A 13,760-nucleotide genomic window follows, 5' to 3' on the forward strand; every position below is an offset into this window, starting at 1 on the left:
GATTGTCAGTATCATGCAGGTAGCTACATATGTACGTGTCTGTCTGGATTGACTGGAGATTTTTGTGAAGAAAATAGTGAGCACAAATTTATTTTAAACACTTGTTATCATTACCAATAATTCCAGTTCCTACTACAACAGTTGATGATGCTGATAATGTTGGTCTAGCTGTTGGATTGACTGTTGGGATATTGATTCCTCTTGTCATTGTGACACTGATTGCTGTTATTGTCCTGGTACTTGTGATTGTTCGACGTAAAAGAAGCAAAAAGGAAAGTGAGAGAAAATATACAGATCAACAAGAAATGAAACAAGTGCCAAAAAATGTGTACAACTAATAGTAGATAGCTCCAAGTAACTATAACGCTTCATATCATTAGTTGATTTAGTTAGCTGCTACACTCTTTTATATGCTGTTTTTTAGTTTCTTTCGTGAATTGTTTTGTAGCTATCATTTTTTAATAATTATAATCATTGAGACACAAAAAAGTTAAATAGAAAATGATTCATATATAAAGCTATCTATAGCTGACCTTTTTACCAGGAAGCTCTTCAAATCTCGTACAATAATTAATAATAAATGAATACCTTTTTGCCAAAAGAGAATGTAGATCTAATTACATTCTATCTTGTAATGCCATCTTCTCAATTTGCGGCCTCTTCTGCAGATCTGGTGATCGACTCTTAGGATAATTAGTGCTATTAAAGCGATTATTTAATTTAATTTAATTAATTTTATTTCTGATGAGAGAAAGAAATAATATAATTTACTGATATACATGTACTTATATCGTGTAGTAAGTTTGAGCTGATTCTGATCACATTTGGATTGCAATAATTACAATTAATTAATTGGATTATAAAAGTTATAAATTTTATAACTTAAAGGTCATTAATATTCATATGCATTGGGTTGCATGTCACAAAGCTCGAGTAAAGAGAAGACTGGGAAAAGATAGACGAGATGGATGCTGTTCAAGAAGGAGAGAGAACTCCAGTGCAATCTAAGAGAAGACGCTTGTAAGATTATCTCGGCAATTGATCGAATATACATATCAATCTATTATTAAAATATGATTAATATTGTATACTTTATATATATATGCTACGTGATTTTCACACCTAAGTTTTATTTTCTTTCCCCCTCGTTCACTAGGGCCCACCACAGACACAGAGCTCAGAGTATCATCCAGTTTCAAAGCCTCGACCAACTAGAAGATGAAGTGACACACGGGTACTACGAGACCACCCCAACCAGACAAGGGAGTCGCAAACGTGTCATTCTCATCGAAATCCTCAACGGTAGCGAATTACCAGTGTCAATATTACATTTGCATCCTTTTAATTAGGGTTGTTATGGTGGATTTGTTTCGGACAATTATCCTGCCTTCTTCATAGTAATTCCCCTCTCTCGTTATGGCAACAGTTCTCACTTATCGTGTTGATACTAATATTCACTGTATCGTTTACATGTCTGAGTATTCTTAAGAGAGCATGTCTTAGTCACTTTGGTCTCCTATTCTTACGAGTCTCTAGTATCCTAATACTGGTATCGGACTGGTTTTATTTGCCGCTGGTGGGCGGAGTGATTGGAGGCGTGGCTTGTTTCCTATCGCTGATGAGTGGGTTATGGAATTTATCAATTTTGGACAAGTAAGAGGAATAGAGGATATTGACAGATTGAAGTGTACAGTGTGAACATTAAGTCATGTCATGACCAGGCCTGGGGTCAATTACAATTAAATGTAATCTATTACTATTACTATTACTTGAAAATTTTAACTATTATATTACTATTACTATTACAGCCTTTTTTCAAAGTAATCTATTACTATTACTATTACAACAAAGTATATTACTATTACAATTACTATTACAATACGCCATAGATTTTTATAGGTTACTAATAAAAATAATCTACTTTTGAAGTTAATCTAAGCCATTTTATAGTTTCTAATTAAGAATGCTTTGTTATATTTATGATAAAAAGTCTCAGTACCGAGCAATAGTTCCTGGCTAACGTGCTATTTTCCTATTGTTACTTATTAGTGTAACACTACAAGTAATAGCTATGTAATATTGAGATTACATATTACTTTGATCATTATTACTATTACTATTACTATTACTTCCTGTTGCCAAAGATTCTATTACTATTACTATTACTATTACTTGGTGCCCTGTAATCGTTACTATTACAATTACTATTACATATTACTATTACCCCAGGCCTGGTCATGACATGTGTACTATACATTATGTAGTAACATAATGTACATGTATGTAGCACTATCAAGCTTAAAATTTAATTTCTATCGACCCAAAAAAGATCAATTGTTGCTACATGATAGAGAAAAGTAATTGATCATTACTATTGTTGGTACGTTGTATATGTAGTTCTCATAGCTCATTAAAGCATAATTGCGTGTTCTTGTAACAATCAACTTACAATATGATCTCTTACATCTACAAATCAACTTACAATCTCTACATTGTTGTAAAGACAATGCCATTTTTTTCTATAGTAAATAAAGTCTTGTTTTATGAGTGATTTTGTAAAATTTATTTACTAGCGTGTTCTTTAACAATCAACTTACAATATGATCTCTTACAACTCTACAAATCAACTTACAAGCTCTACAATACAGTATATTATTGTTGTAAATACAATGCCACCTTTTCTATAGTAAATAAAGCCTCTTGTTTTATGAGTGATTTTGTAGAATTTATTTATGAGCATTGGCATCATGCTGATGTTTGGAATTCTTATTTTTGATAGCATAATTTGTTGACAAGGTTAGCAAAGCATACCTTGTTACACTATTCCTGGTATTTAACAACTGAATCCTTTGGCTGCTTTAGGAAATAGGAAAGCTAGACAGCAACTTGTTGATTTGTTGTTATTTTCTATTTACAATAGAGCACTTACCATGTATGAGGTGTGCTGCAGCATGCCTGTCTTTTCTATTGTACATTCTGTTTTAGTACGTCTGAATGTGTGATTGTGTATAATTAATGTGAATTTGAATAAAGTGTACACCAAGGACACTTTTCATTGTTTTTGATCTGCTTCATTATTTTCTAGCATCCAGCACAATGCATTGATGTGTGATTATAAAAATAATGGGAATTTTAATTCACACTATTAATTTTGTAAGGGTATATACATGTATATACTTTCATTCATGTGCATCAATGACATATTGTGCTTGTGCACATTTATAAGTAGTTTACATGCTCTGAGGTGCTTCATTGTTTTCTAGCATGCAGGACAGTGTAAACACTGTAGTATCAATGCGATAAGTCTGTGTGTACTTAAGTGTATACTTAAGTTGATTATTATTGTATTCCTTTTTATGGTCATTAGTTTTAATGTTAGTTTAATTGTATGTGGGATGACCACTGTTGATTTGCAGCTGTTTATCTTTACCCTCCCTCTCTCTCTGTCACTCATTCTCTCTCCCTCCCTCTCTCTCTCTCCCTCCCTCTCTTTCTCTCCCTCCCTCTCTTTCTCTCCCCCTCTCTCTCTCTATCTTTTTTCTCCTACTATCCCTTTCTTCCTTCAGGTATAGGAAGATCCATTTCCATCTATTAGCTCTCATTTTACTACAGATAATGTCATTTTGGTTCCCAGCCTTTTCTCGCTCCTTCTTCCTCTCTTTCTACATTGGTCCCTCACTAGGACTGGTCATCACTTGCATTACTTTTACTCAGGACCACAGGACTCCTCTCGTTAGCAGTGACAAGTTATCCGGTCGGAGAGACTCCAGAAAGTCCTCCTTGGTGTGTGCTAATCGATCCGAATGGGCGTGGTTAGGGGCTGGGTTTGGTTGTCATTTGTTTATAGCCTGGGCAGTTTATGGGTTGAGTGGAATGGCTAGCGAGTGGGAGGATGGCAGTAGCACTCTTTCGACTCAAGTATTAAGGTAATTGGGTTTAATTGGTATTATTTATTGAGGTCATTCTAAATAATTTAAGTTAAACGTCGTTGGGTATTTTTTTTAGTGTATTAATATTATTATTTTATTATTATTTTTTTAATTTTTATTACTGTATTTGTTAAAACAATAAATGCTAAGCATGTGCATAAAAAAGTTATAATAAAGTTAAAATAAAAGAGTAATAATAATAATAATGACAAAGATGATGGTGGTGATAGTAATAACATATAATTAGTGAATAAGAGAATTGTATTATTAATATTTTAATTATTTTATGCTATTATTATTACTTTAAATTTTGATTATTTTAGGGTCCTAGTCATAGCAGCTTTCTGTGGGGGTGTGTTGCTAGGCAATGAGAGTAACCTCCCCCTCATCTGTTCGTACCAGTGGCTGACAATGGGAGGGATTGGCTATCTATTGTTTGTCTATTGTAATTCATCAACAGCTGCTCTTGGTCTCCTATTAGTATCACTACATATTATGTCACTATTACCCCAACTCTACTCACGACTAACGGAATACACTCCGTCCAATGTCCTACCTGTCGCCATTGTCACGTACCTCTGTCTTCTTTTAATCAGTCGAGTGGATGTGGGCGGAGTCAAGCTCTCGACGTTCGTTGTATTGGTGAGTGTCATTTTCCAGTGGTGTGGATTGAGGAAGTGGCTACCTTTGGGTGTTGAGTTAGGTGCGTGTCCTCTTATTATATTCGTATTTTTTTGTGGTTGATTGTCATGTTAGCAAGCCAGTGTGTGCCGCCCCACAAGTGTATTTTGACATATTCACAGTGTTTAATTTAGTGAGTATCATTTAAAGAGTTGTGTCCCTAATAAAAGGACATATAATTAATGTCCTGTTTTAGCAATAGATAGTCCAGAATATAGCCAGTTTGGTTTGCTACTACTGAAGAAGTGAAGAACTTTTTTGTACAAGCAACCAAGGGCCATTAAGATGTGCAAAAATGGTACACTTCAGATTTGAAATATATTTGAAATAATGATTGAAAAGAATCACTATTAGGCTTATTTTGTTTGATTTTAATACAAATCTATGTCCCGTGCTCTGTTAGAGTTTGTTGGCACTCATCATATCAATCGTTGGCATCATTGCCAGTCTTCATTCTCCCTATCTCTCATCTCATTTTTATTGCTTGTGTAGGCATAGTAAAGGACAATAGTCTGCCAGTCAGCAATGATGCTAAAAAAAGGCGTCCCTCCTATACTATGATGGTTGGACGGATGATAAGAAGATTATCAACTGTACAGGAGCAAGAGGAGGAGATAGAGGAGGTGGAGGAGGAGGAAGAGGAGAGAGAGAATGGAGGAGTAGCAATGAGTAGTATTCATCGGAGGAGATTGTTAGAACTTCTAATTGAACAAGAGGCCGAGATGAGGCATTTTGAAGTAAAGAAACTAAGGCAAGGTAAGAATTATAATACTTCTATTTTTGCTATTCAGCTGTTGTTTTTTTATGATGTCAAGTATCGTCATTATGATTGTTAAGTTTATTTTTTTTTTCTAGTAATTCTGTGCCTTATTGTATTGGCTGTGCTGTGTGCTGCTTCAGTATAATTATAAACTCTATTATTATTTATTTCATGCAGTAAAAATCCAACATTAAGAGAATAGCAATTATTTATTTTTTGTCACTATAATCTTTGTACAATAGAAATTTCAATTTTGATGATTGATGATTATAATTTTGCTTTAAAGTCATCATTTAAAAAACTCACAAACTTCATTGGAAACCAGCTATTTTGCATATAGTATCCAATAGTCTATGCCATATACTGCTGCCTGTGTTCTTTCCTGATACCTTCTTCTCAACAGTACACATGATGGAATCTCGAACAGATACACTGATATTAGTTAATGATAACCAGTGACTAATGATTTCATCTTCTTTGGGTCCATTATTAGCACTTGATATTGAGATCAGGTCAGTAATCAAGATCAGTTGACTCAAGTAAGTCTCTTTGAACATTAGTGATTTATCTGCAGTGTATGCTAGAGTTTGAGGCGAGAGGGAGAAGAATTTATTGATAAAGGAGCAGGTGAGGTCCTTTTCAAAGTGTCCCGATAGCCAGTGAATAATATCCTCATGAATGTCTTTTGTTAATGTAGAATCATGCCCCTGCATGCCCTCACCATTATCATGCAAAGCTAAACAAATCAAAATGGACTCCTATAGAGAAAAGAAAAGAGGAATAAACAAAAGTATCAGAGCTAGTATTAATATGCATGTACCCAGAAATATATAAGGGCAACAGCCTTCACTGATTTTGCAAAAAGAGCTCCATAATCATGATATTACATGAAAGGCATGGACTTTAGCTTTGTAAAAACTGAGTTAAGCAAAGGCTCTTAGTCCCATGGAAGTTTATTACTATAAGTAGTTCAGCATGCAAGTGCTCAGTGCTGCTTACCATTCCTCCTTCATCAGTAATAGAGTCAAACCTCTGCTTCATTACTGTAGCTATATCTCTACATTGAGCACAATAAAACAGTGGCTTCAATGTCTTACATACTGTGCATTGCTTCTTGAATGAGCTAAAGTTTTCCTCAATGATCTGAATTCTTCCATAAAAGCAGTAGCAACAATTAGACTCTCACCTATAATGTTATGGAAAGTGATAGAACAGTAGATCTATGATCATGGTTTAAATTACCAAAGAGAAAGGGAACATGCGGAGCACTTTCTTTGATGGCTGATGATATATCCTTAAGGCTCTGGAGCATTTCCAGATTTTGAGATAGCGACCTTTTGAACTAACAAAATAGCAATGAAAATTGAAGAATTTCATCTTTGCAATTTTTGTTGAAATTTTATGCACTATAGTACAGGGAATTTTGCCCTATTTTGAAGCAACTTAAAAAATTTGCAAAAAAATCCAATTTTAATCAAAATTAGTTCAAACTTTCTAAATGAGAACATGCATGTGTACCAGGAAAAATTAAAAAATAAAGAATTCTCTTCTTTTCAACTTTGGCGAAATTTGGCCATACAAAGAATTTTATCCGATTTTGGAGCAACTTTAAAAAATTGTAAAAAATCCAATTTTAATCACCATCAGTTCAAAACTTTCAAACAATGTGTATACATATTAAGAATTCTCTCCTAACCTCAGAGTAATGACATGCAAGGTCAGGGACTTTCATAACTTCAGCTTCACAGAGTGCTGGATTCTCTACAAGTGCCTATAGCAAAAAAAAAAACATAAAAATACCAATTAATTCTAAACCTTTATTAAGTAATCATAGCTCCTAGTTCCAAGAAACTCAAGAGATAAAGTTTCAATGCCAAACATCTGCTGAAAAGAAGCATCTGCTGTACCCGATTTCCTTGTAGATACTAAAAATCTTTGATTAAATTTATCGTTAAATTCCAGCTGTATTTTTGGTTTTGCTAAAAGTAACTTATCATATGCCTAGAAATAATAAGACAATTAATTATGGTAATACTAATTTGTTAATTTTCATTAGAATAAAAATAAGAAATATAATGAAGTAAAACAGTGAAGGCAGTATTGCAGACCTTTCCAAACAGCTTGCTCCAATTTATAGCTCTTTCAAGATCACTCTGTTTCCACCCAGAGACCTGACTGGTTCTACATATTTTGAGAATACGAATATAATTCTCTGCATTATTCAATAAAGAGTCCATGTCTAATGCCACGCCCCACCAATGGTAGATAGGTCACGTGTTTCCACGTGTTCTTGTAACGATGTTGTAACTATGAAAAATAACTGCAAATATTGATCAACTCATTCAGCCATATACTAAACACTTGATTGTTATGTTCCAGTTCTTAATTTTCTGATATTATCACCAAATTTAAACGGTACACCCCAATTACTGTAGACTGGGAAATGGTCTGGCTGCGAGACTAGGAAACATACCAATTAAAAAAGCTACTTCAAATTTAGTAATAACACAATCATAAGCCAAAATAATAGTTACCTTAGAAAGTGGCTAATCAATATTTTATTTATAACTGAAAGACTAAAGCTACCATGAGAATTAGAATGATACAGTAAGAGAATACATTGTTAGTCAACCACTGAATGAATTGTTTCACTTAAGCTATGGAGATTATCATGAGAATTAGTATAACAATTTTGTTGACTGGATGTAAAAAATTTACTATAAAAAAGGAAGCAAAAGACTAGACACACAAACTGTCTATATTATCATAATTACAAACAGCAAATAATATGCTGCTGTAGTGTAGTGTAGTGCCCCAGTTCTTAATATTCAGATATTATTATTATGTCACTTGATGATTCACTTGCATTCCTCCTCCATTCTTCTTCTTGTTCAATATTGTTAATGGTATGGTTCTCAGCAATTTGATGAATGTTAATTACAACCTCTCTCACATGTAACTTGTATCGTTTAGCAAGGAATATATAAATAAGTAAAATTATTAAGGTCAAAATGGTCAGTGTAAAAAGAAAGAAGGTTCCACGACCCAATGAAGTCTCAGGACTCATGAAATGATGAAATGGATAAAAGATAGTAAATTGAATGAGCCATCTCAAACTCCAGAGGCAGAACCACAATCCTATTACACTTCCTCTCATTGATTTAGGACACTGTGCAAGTATAAATTCGACAAGTACAACACTATAAATATACCAAACAACTCCATCAAAAATAGAACTAAATACAACCCATTGATGGTGAATATGAAATGAATTATCATCATAAGAAGTAAAGCAATGAAACATTTGTCCAAAATGATAATTACCAATGACTGCTAGACCAGTGTAGAAAATATTAAGACCAAGTATTAGTACCAGACCCATTCCTATTTTTTTCAGCATACTAGGAATGTACTTATGAAAACAAGCTAGGATATATGAGAAACTGATGGAGGAAAATGATAAAAATATATGTTACAGAAAGTGATGATTCATCTGAGCCAGTGCATCCATATCCTTCAACCCTTAGTCCTAAAGTATATTCATTAAATAATCCTGATGCCACGGTACAAACAACTACTAGAGGTATTAGTCTAAGAACAGTCTTCACATCTTCTACCTCTTCCTCTGTGAATGGTCCACCATATTTATTCTTACCCAGGTCTAGTCTTGAAGGAGCCTCTTCCTCCCAGTAGGTCAGAGCACTACGATTCTCAGGATACTTGTGCTTCCTGGCATAACACAATACTCTAACTATCAGTTTGACTGGATTAACTGTATTCACAGGAGTAGTATCAAGATAATGATTGAAGAGACTGTGACTGACTAGTACTGCAGCAACACAGAAAACACTAGCTACTAATAGATATATTATTTTTATATGATGTATGGTAATAATATTAACAATAGCAGGCCCCATGTTATGCCAGTGTAGTACAGCAGTTAGTTCACCACTTGATGATCCAATGAGCTGATCAATATTGAATGGTAATATATTAACACGTACAATGGTAATGTTAATAAAAAATAATATGCACAACACCAGCAGTAGGTATGTATACGATGGTAGAAGCATGAAGATAATAATAAAGAGAATTAGTACAATAAATGCAATATATGACCCAACCAGAACAATTTTATATCTGCTCACAATGAAATCGCCAAAATATCCAGCAAGAAAGTAAACAAGACAGAATATCACTGTTATAATATAAAAATACCTAATGGCCAAAATAGCAAAAATTATAACTAAATCCTGGCTAATTGATATCATGAGGTCCCAGAATAGTACCAGTAGTGCTCTCTTAGAGTGTATGAACTGGAAACGATAAGAGGAAGGACAAGAGGAACATCTTCTTCTACTAGTAACTGATGATGAGCTTAATAGAGGAACACTATCAGACATAACTAGTGATTAAAAGTGAGGAAAGAGAGAGCAATAAACAGCAAAACCTTACACTGAGTACTGACTTATTATTGTATCAGTGATACACTTCATTTCCTAACTGAAAGAATACAGCTATCATGAGGATTAGAAGAATACAGTAAGAGAATACATTGCTAGTCAACATGTTAAGCTTACATTACAATGAAACAGTATCATGAGGATATCAGCATCAGTGACAATTTCATTGACTATACTGGATGTTTTATTTTAGACTGACAGCTTTTAGAAAAAAACATATACTAGATCTATAAAATGAAAACAAGAAGCTACAATGGAAAATACAAACACTATGCAACTGCAAAAATCATTAAGAAAGCTTGAGCAATTAGTTAAGTAACAGAAAAGCATTAGTATCAGTTGACTGGCTGGAGAATTCTATTGCATTCCTCCTCCAATATTCTTCTTCTTGTTCAATATTGTTAATGGTGTGGTTCTCAGCAATTTGATGAAAGTTAATTTCAACCTCTCTCACACGTAACTTGTACCTTTTAGCAAGGAATGCATAAATAAAAAATAGAAATAAACACACAATGGCCTGTGTAAGAAGGTAGTAAAAGCCACGACCCAATGGAACCTCTGTGCCCATGTAACAAAGAAATGGCAGGAATGAAATAAATTGAATGTAGGATCTTAAATTCCAGAGGCAGAACCACAATCCTATTACACTTCCTCTCATTGATTTAGGACACTGTGCAAGTGTAAATTCAACCAGTACAACATTGAAGATATACCAAATAACTGCATCAAAAACATTGGTAAAGAGTATCCATTTGTGATGGATAAGGGATGAATGCTCATCAAAAGAAGTAAAGCACTGAAAAATGTGTCCAAAATGATAATTACCAATGACTGCTAGACCAGTGTAAACAATATTGAGGAGAACTATCAGTACCAGACCAATTCCTATTCTTTTCAGCATACTAGGAATGTACTTATGAAAACAAGGATATATGAGAAACTGATGGAGGAAAATGATGAGAATATATGTTACAGGAGTGACCAATCCAAGAACATTATCAGGGCCAGTGCATCCATAATGTTTATGCCTTGGTCCTGCAGCATACTCTCCATAAAATCCTTGTGCCAGAGCACAGAAAAATATCAGTGGAATTAATCTAAGAGCAGTCTTGACATCTTCTACCTCTTCCTCTATGAATGGCCCACCATATTTATCCTTACCCAGGTCTAGTCTTGAAGGAGCCTCTTCCTCCCAGTAGGTCAGAGCACTACGATTCTCAGGATACTTGTGCTTCCTGGCATAACACAATACTCTAACTATCAGTTTGACTGGATTAACAGTATTCACAGGAGTAGTATCAAGATAATTATTGAAAAGATTGTGACTGACTAGTACTGCAGCAATGCAGGTAATACTAGTAATCAATATAGGCATTTTTTCTATACCAAATATGTAGATAGCATTGACAATAATAGGCCCAATATTATGCCAGTGTATGATTGCAGTTAGTTCACCACTTGATGATCCAATGAGCTGATCAATATTGAATGGTAACAGATTAACACGCACAATGACAATAGTAATCAATAATAATATGCACAACACCAGCAGTAGGTATGCATATGATGGTAGAAGCATAAAGATAATAATAAAGAGAATTAGTACAATAAATGCAATACGTGATCCAACCAGAAAAACTTTATATCTGCTTACTAAGAAATCTCCAAAAAACCCAGCAAGAAAGTAAAACAGAGATATAATCAATGTTGCAACATAAAAATAATCTGCAAGGGCAAGTTGGGCAACAAAAGAAAATGCAACAAATAGAAATAAGTTCTGACTAAATGAGACCAATAGATCCCAGAATAGTACCAGTAGTGCTCCCTTAGAGTGTATGAACTGGAAACAATAAGAGGAAGGACAAGAAGAGCATCTCCTTCTACTAGTAACTGATGATGAGCTTAATAAAGGAACACTATCAGACATTATGATGATGATGAAAAGAAAGCAGACAGTTAAAGCACCCGGACCTACTATTTATCATCTGCATGTGTAAATAATGATGTCGCGTACTGAATAGCTAAGTCTATTTGGCACTAGTGAGAATTAGAATAAGACACTAAGAGAACTTAGAGAAGATTATCAAGAGGATTAGTATGACAATAGGTGATTATTCAACCACTTGATGAATGTTTTGAACATTACAACTCAGCTTATTAGCTTCACTCCTTCGCTGCATGAGTAAAAATAGTAGTCAGTTACATTATGGAGAGAGAGAGAGAGAGAGCTAGAACTGCTTATTTCTAAAACTAAATGATACCATCACTTCAGACTATAGTTCAAAAGGCTAAAAAAGCTGTCACAGGATTAAAATGATGCCATAATTTATATACATATCATGTATATACCATTGAAAGAATAATTAGTACATATTATTGTAACAAACACAAAAATTGATGACATGTATTGTTACATTGCATAATGCCAGTTATAATATGCAAGGAAATAAATAAATAAATCACATTCAGAGCTAAAAATAAACAATCAGAGAAACGTACTGAAGATACATGTAGAGAAAAGGGAGAGAGAGAGAGAATGAAATACAGAAGAATGGTTCCTTGACTATAGTGATGATTGCTTTCCTTGAAAAAAGACAAGAATCTTTAGCTAGTGAAGCTCTTAGACATGGGACTCTGTTCTAACTGGCAAGGGTTCTGACTTTTTCTGAATAAAATCAGGCACAGCCCGAGGCTCCTCCTGTATAAAAACCCCGCTACCCTCCTCCTCTATGATACCAAGGACAGAGTCCTTCTCCCCATCATCAACCTCAAACATTAATCCTGCACTAGCAGGAGCATTAGAATCAGACACAGCTCCGGGATAGCTTCCCTCTTGCTGCATTATCTCTAATATTTCTGAATAGCTTGATCTGGTACTTGATGGAGAGCTACTGCAATAGAGAGAATTCGGAGCCGAAAACCAACTTGGGAGTGGACGGTCTGCCCCACGCAGCTGTTCATCAGGTTCGCTGAGACTACAGCTCCGTGGATATATCTCCATCTCTCTGTCTCTTCCTCCTCCCATCTTGATGGAGCTCTTGTGCAAAATGGGTTCAAAGTGCTCCTCTTTAAAACTGTTTGTTCTGCTACTTACTGATTTCGGACGATGTGAGATGCTCCCTCTTGTGGAGCGAGGGGAATCAGTTACTGCTGATGCTAGAGATTGAGTGGAAATGTGAGCTGGATTCAGTATAGGGAATCCAAAGATTTGCTCGATTGACTGCCATCTTTTCTGGAAACTCTCAAAATGCTCTGTGACCATCTGCATCTTGTTACTAAAAATAACAAAAAAACACTTGTTACTAAAAATATCAAGATTCTGGTATTACTATATCACGTATAACATGCTAAATATAGTAACATTGAACTTCTGTTACTAAAAATAGCATGACTTACACAGCTTTGGTTATCATGAGTCCAGCATCTTCAAGAGTTGATGAGTTAGCCAGTCTGAATGCTCCAATGACAGAGGCTCTCTTGCGTTTAATCTTGTCACACTACACATAATGAAATGAATGGACTATAGCTTCAACACATCGGTTTTTAAAGGATAATAATTTTCGCAAATGAACTATATTCAGAGGTTCACAAAATCAATTTTTGCCAATTTCCAATATTCTGCCCTCTTATACTGACTGTATTAAATAAGAATTTCATTTTGCAAATTTTAAAAATCTGCAAAACTTGCAAATTTATTATCCTCAAAAAAAATCTCTATATGGTACACACACACACACACACACACACACACACACACACACACACACACACACACACACACACACACACACACACACACACACACACACACACACACACACACACACACACACACACACACACACACACACACACACACACACACACACACACACACACACACACACACACACACACACACACACACACACACACACACACACACAC

General features: G+C 34.7%; 3 protein-coding genes and 1 long non-coding RNA gene across 6 annotated transcripts in view; 2 read left to right on the forward strand and 2 right to left on the reverse strand.

Moving 5' to 3' along the window:
- The first annotated feature begins 9 nt into the window (after positions 1–9).
- Positions 10–468, forward strand: LOC109582913 (uncharacterized). Its single transcript, XR_002185285.1, has 2 exons — positions 10–76; positions 127–468. It is a non-coding gene; the product is annotated as an uncharacterized LOC109582913 (long non-coding RNA).
- Positions 469–897: 429 nt separating this feature from the next.
- Positions 898–5,659, forward strand: LOC100635569 (uncharacterized). Its single transcript, XM_003387447.3, has 7 exons — positions 898–1,020; positions 1,157–1,302; positions 1,350–1,653; positions 3,567–3,926; positions 4,253–4,632; positions 5,103–5,366; positions 5,466–5,659. Exons 1-7 carry the CDS (start codon positions 965–967, stop codon positions 5,513–5,515), a joined length of 1,560 nt encoding a protein of 519 aa, XP_003387495.1. The 5' UTR covers positions 898–964; the 3' UTR covers positions 5,516–5,659.
- LOC109582926 (uncharacterized) lies at positions 5,516–7,661 on the reverse strand. Its single transcript, XM_019997997.1, has 7 exons — positions 7,479–7,661; positions 7,186–7,371; positions 7,067–7,141; positions 6,613–6,712; positions 6,472–6,556; positions 6,370–6,427; positions 5,516–6,128 (listed from the first exon to the last, which is right to left on the reverse strand). Exons 1-7 carry the CDS (start codon positions 7,605–7,607, stop codon positions 5,682–5,684), a joined length of 1,080 nt encoding a protein of 359 aa, XP_019853556.1. The 5' UTR covers positions 7,608–7,661; the 3' UTR covers positions 5,516–5,681.
- A 4,494-nt stretch (positions 7,662–12,155) lies between these two features.
- The window catches only part of LOC100633433 (stromal interaction molecule 1-like), a 7,006-nt gene continuing 5,401 nt past the window's right edge, over positions 12,156–13,760 (reverse strand). For all 3 annotated transcript variants that reach the window (XM_019997987.1, XM_003387432.2, XM_019997986.1), the window contains 2 exons: positions 13,230–13,330; positions 12,156–13,108 (listed from right to left, as the gene is read on the reverse strand). In XM_019997987.1, coding sequence (XP_019853546.1) covers positions 12,454–13,108; positions 13,230–13,330 — 756 coding nt within the window. In that variant the 3' untranslated portion in view covers positions 12,156–12,453. The remainder of the gene's footprint in view (positions 13,109–13,229; positions 13,331–13,760) is intronic.

The sequence above is a fragment of the Amphimedon queenslandica genome, unplaced genomic scaffold (assembly GCF_000090795.2).
Source record: "Amphimedon queenslandica unplaced genomic scaffold, v1.1 AMPQUscaffold_13345, whole genome shotgun sequence".
NCBI lineage: Eukaryota > Metazoa > Porifera > Demospongiae > Haplosclerida > Niphatidae > Amphimedon > Amphimedon queenslandica.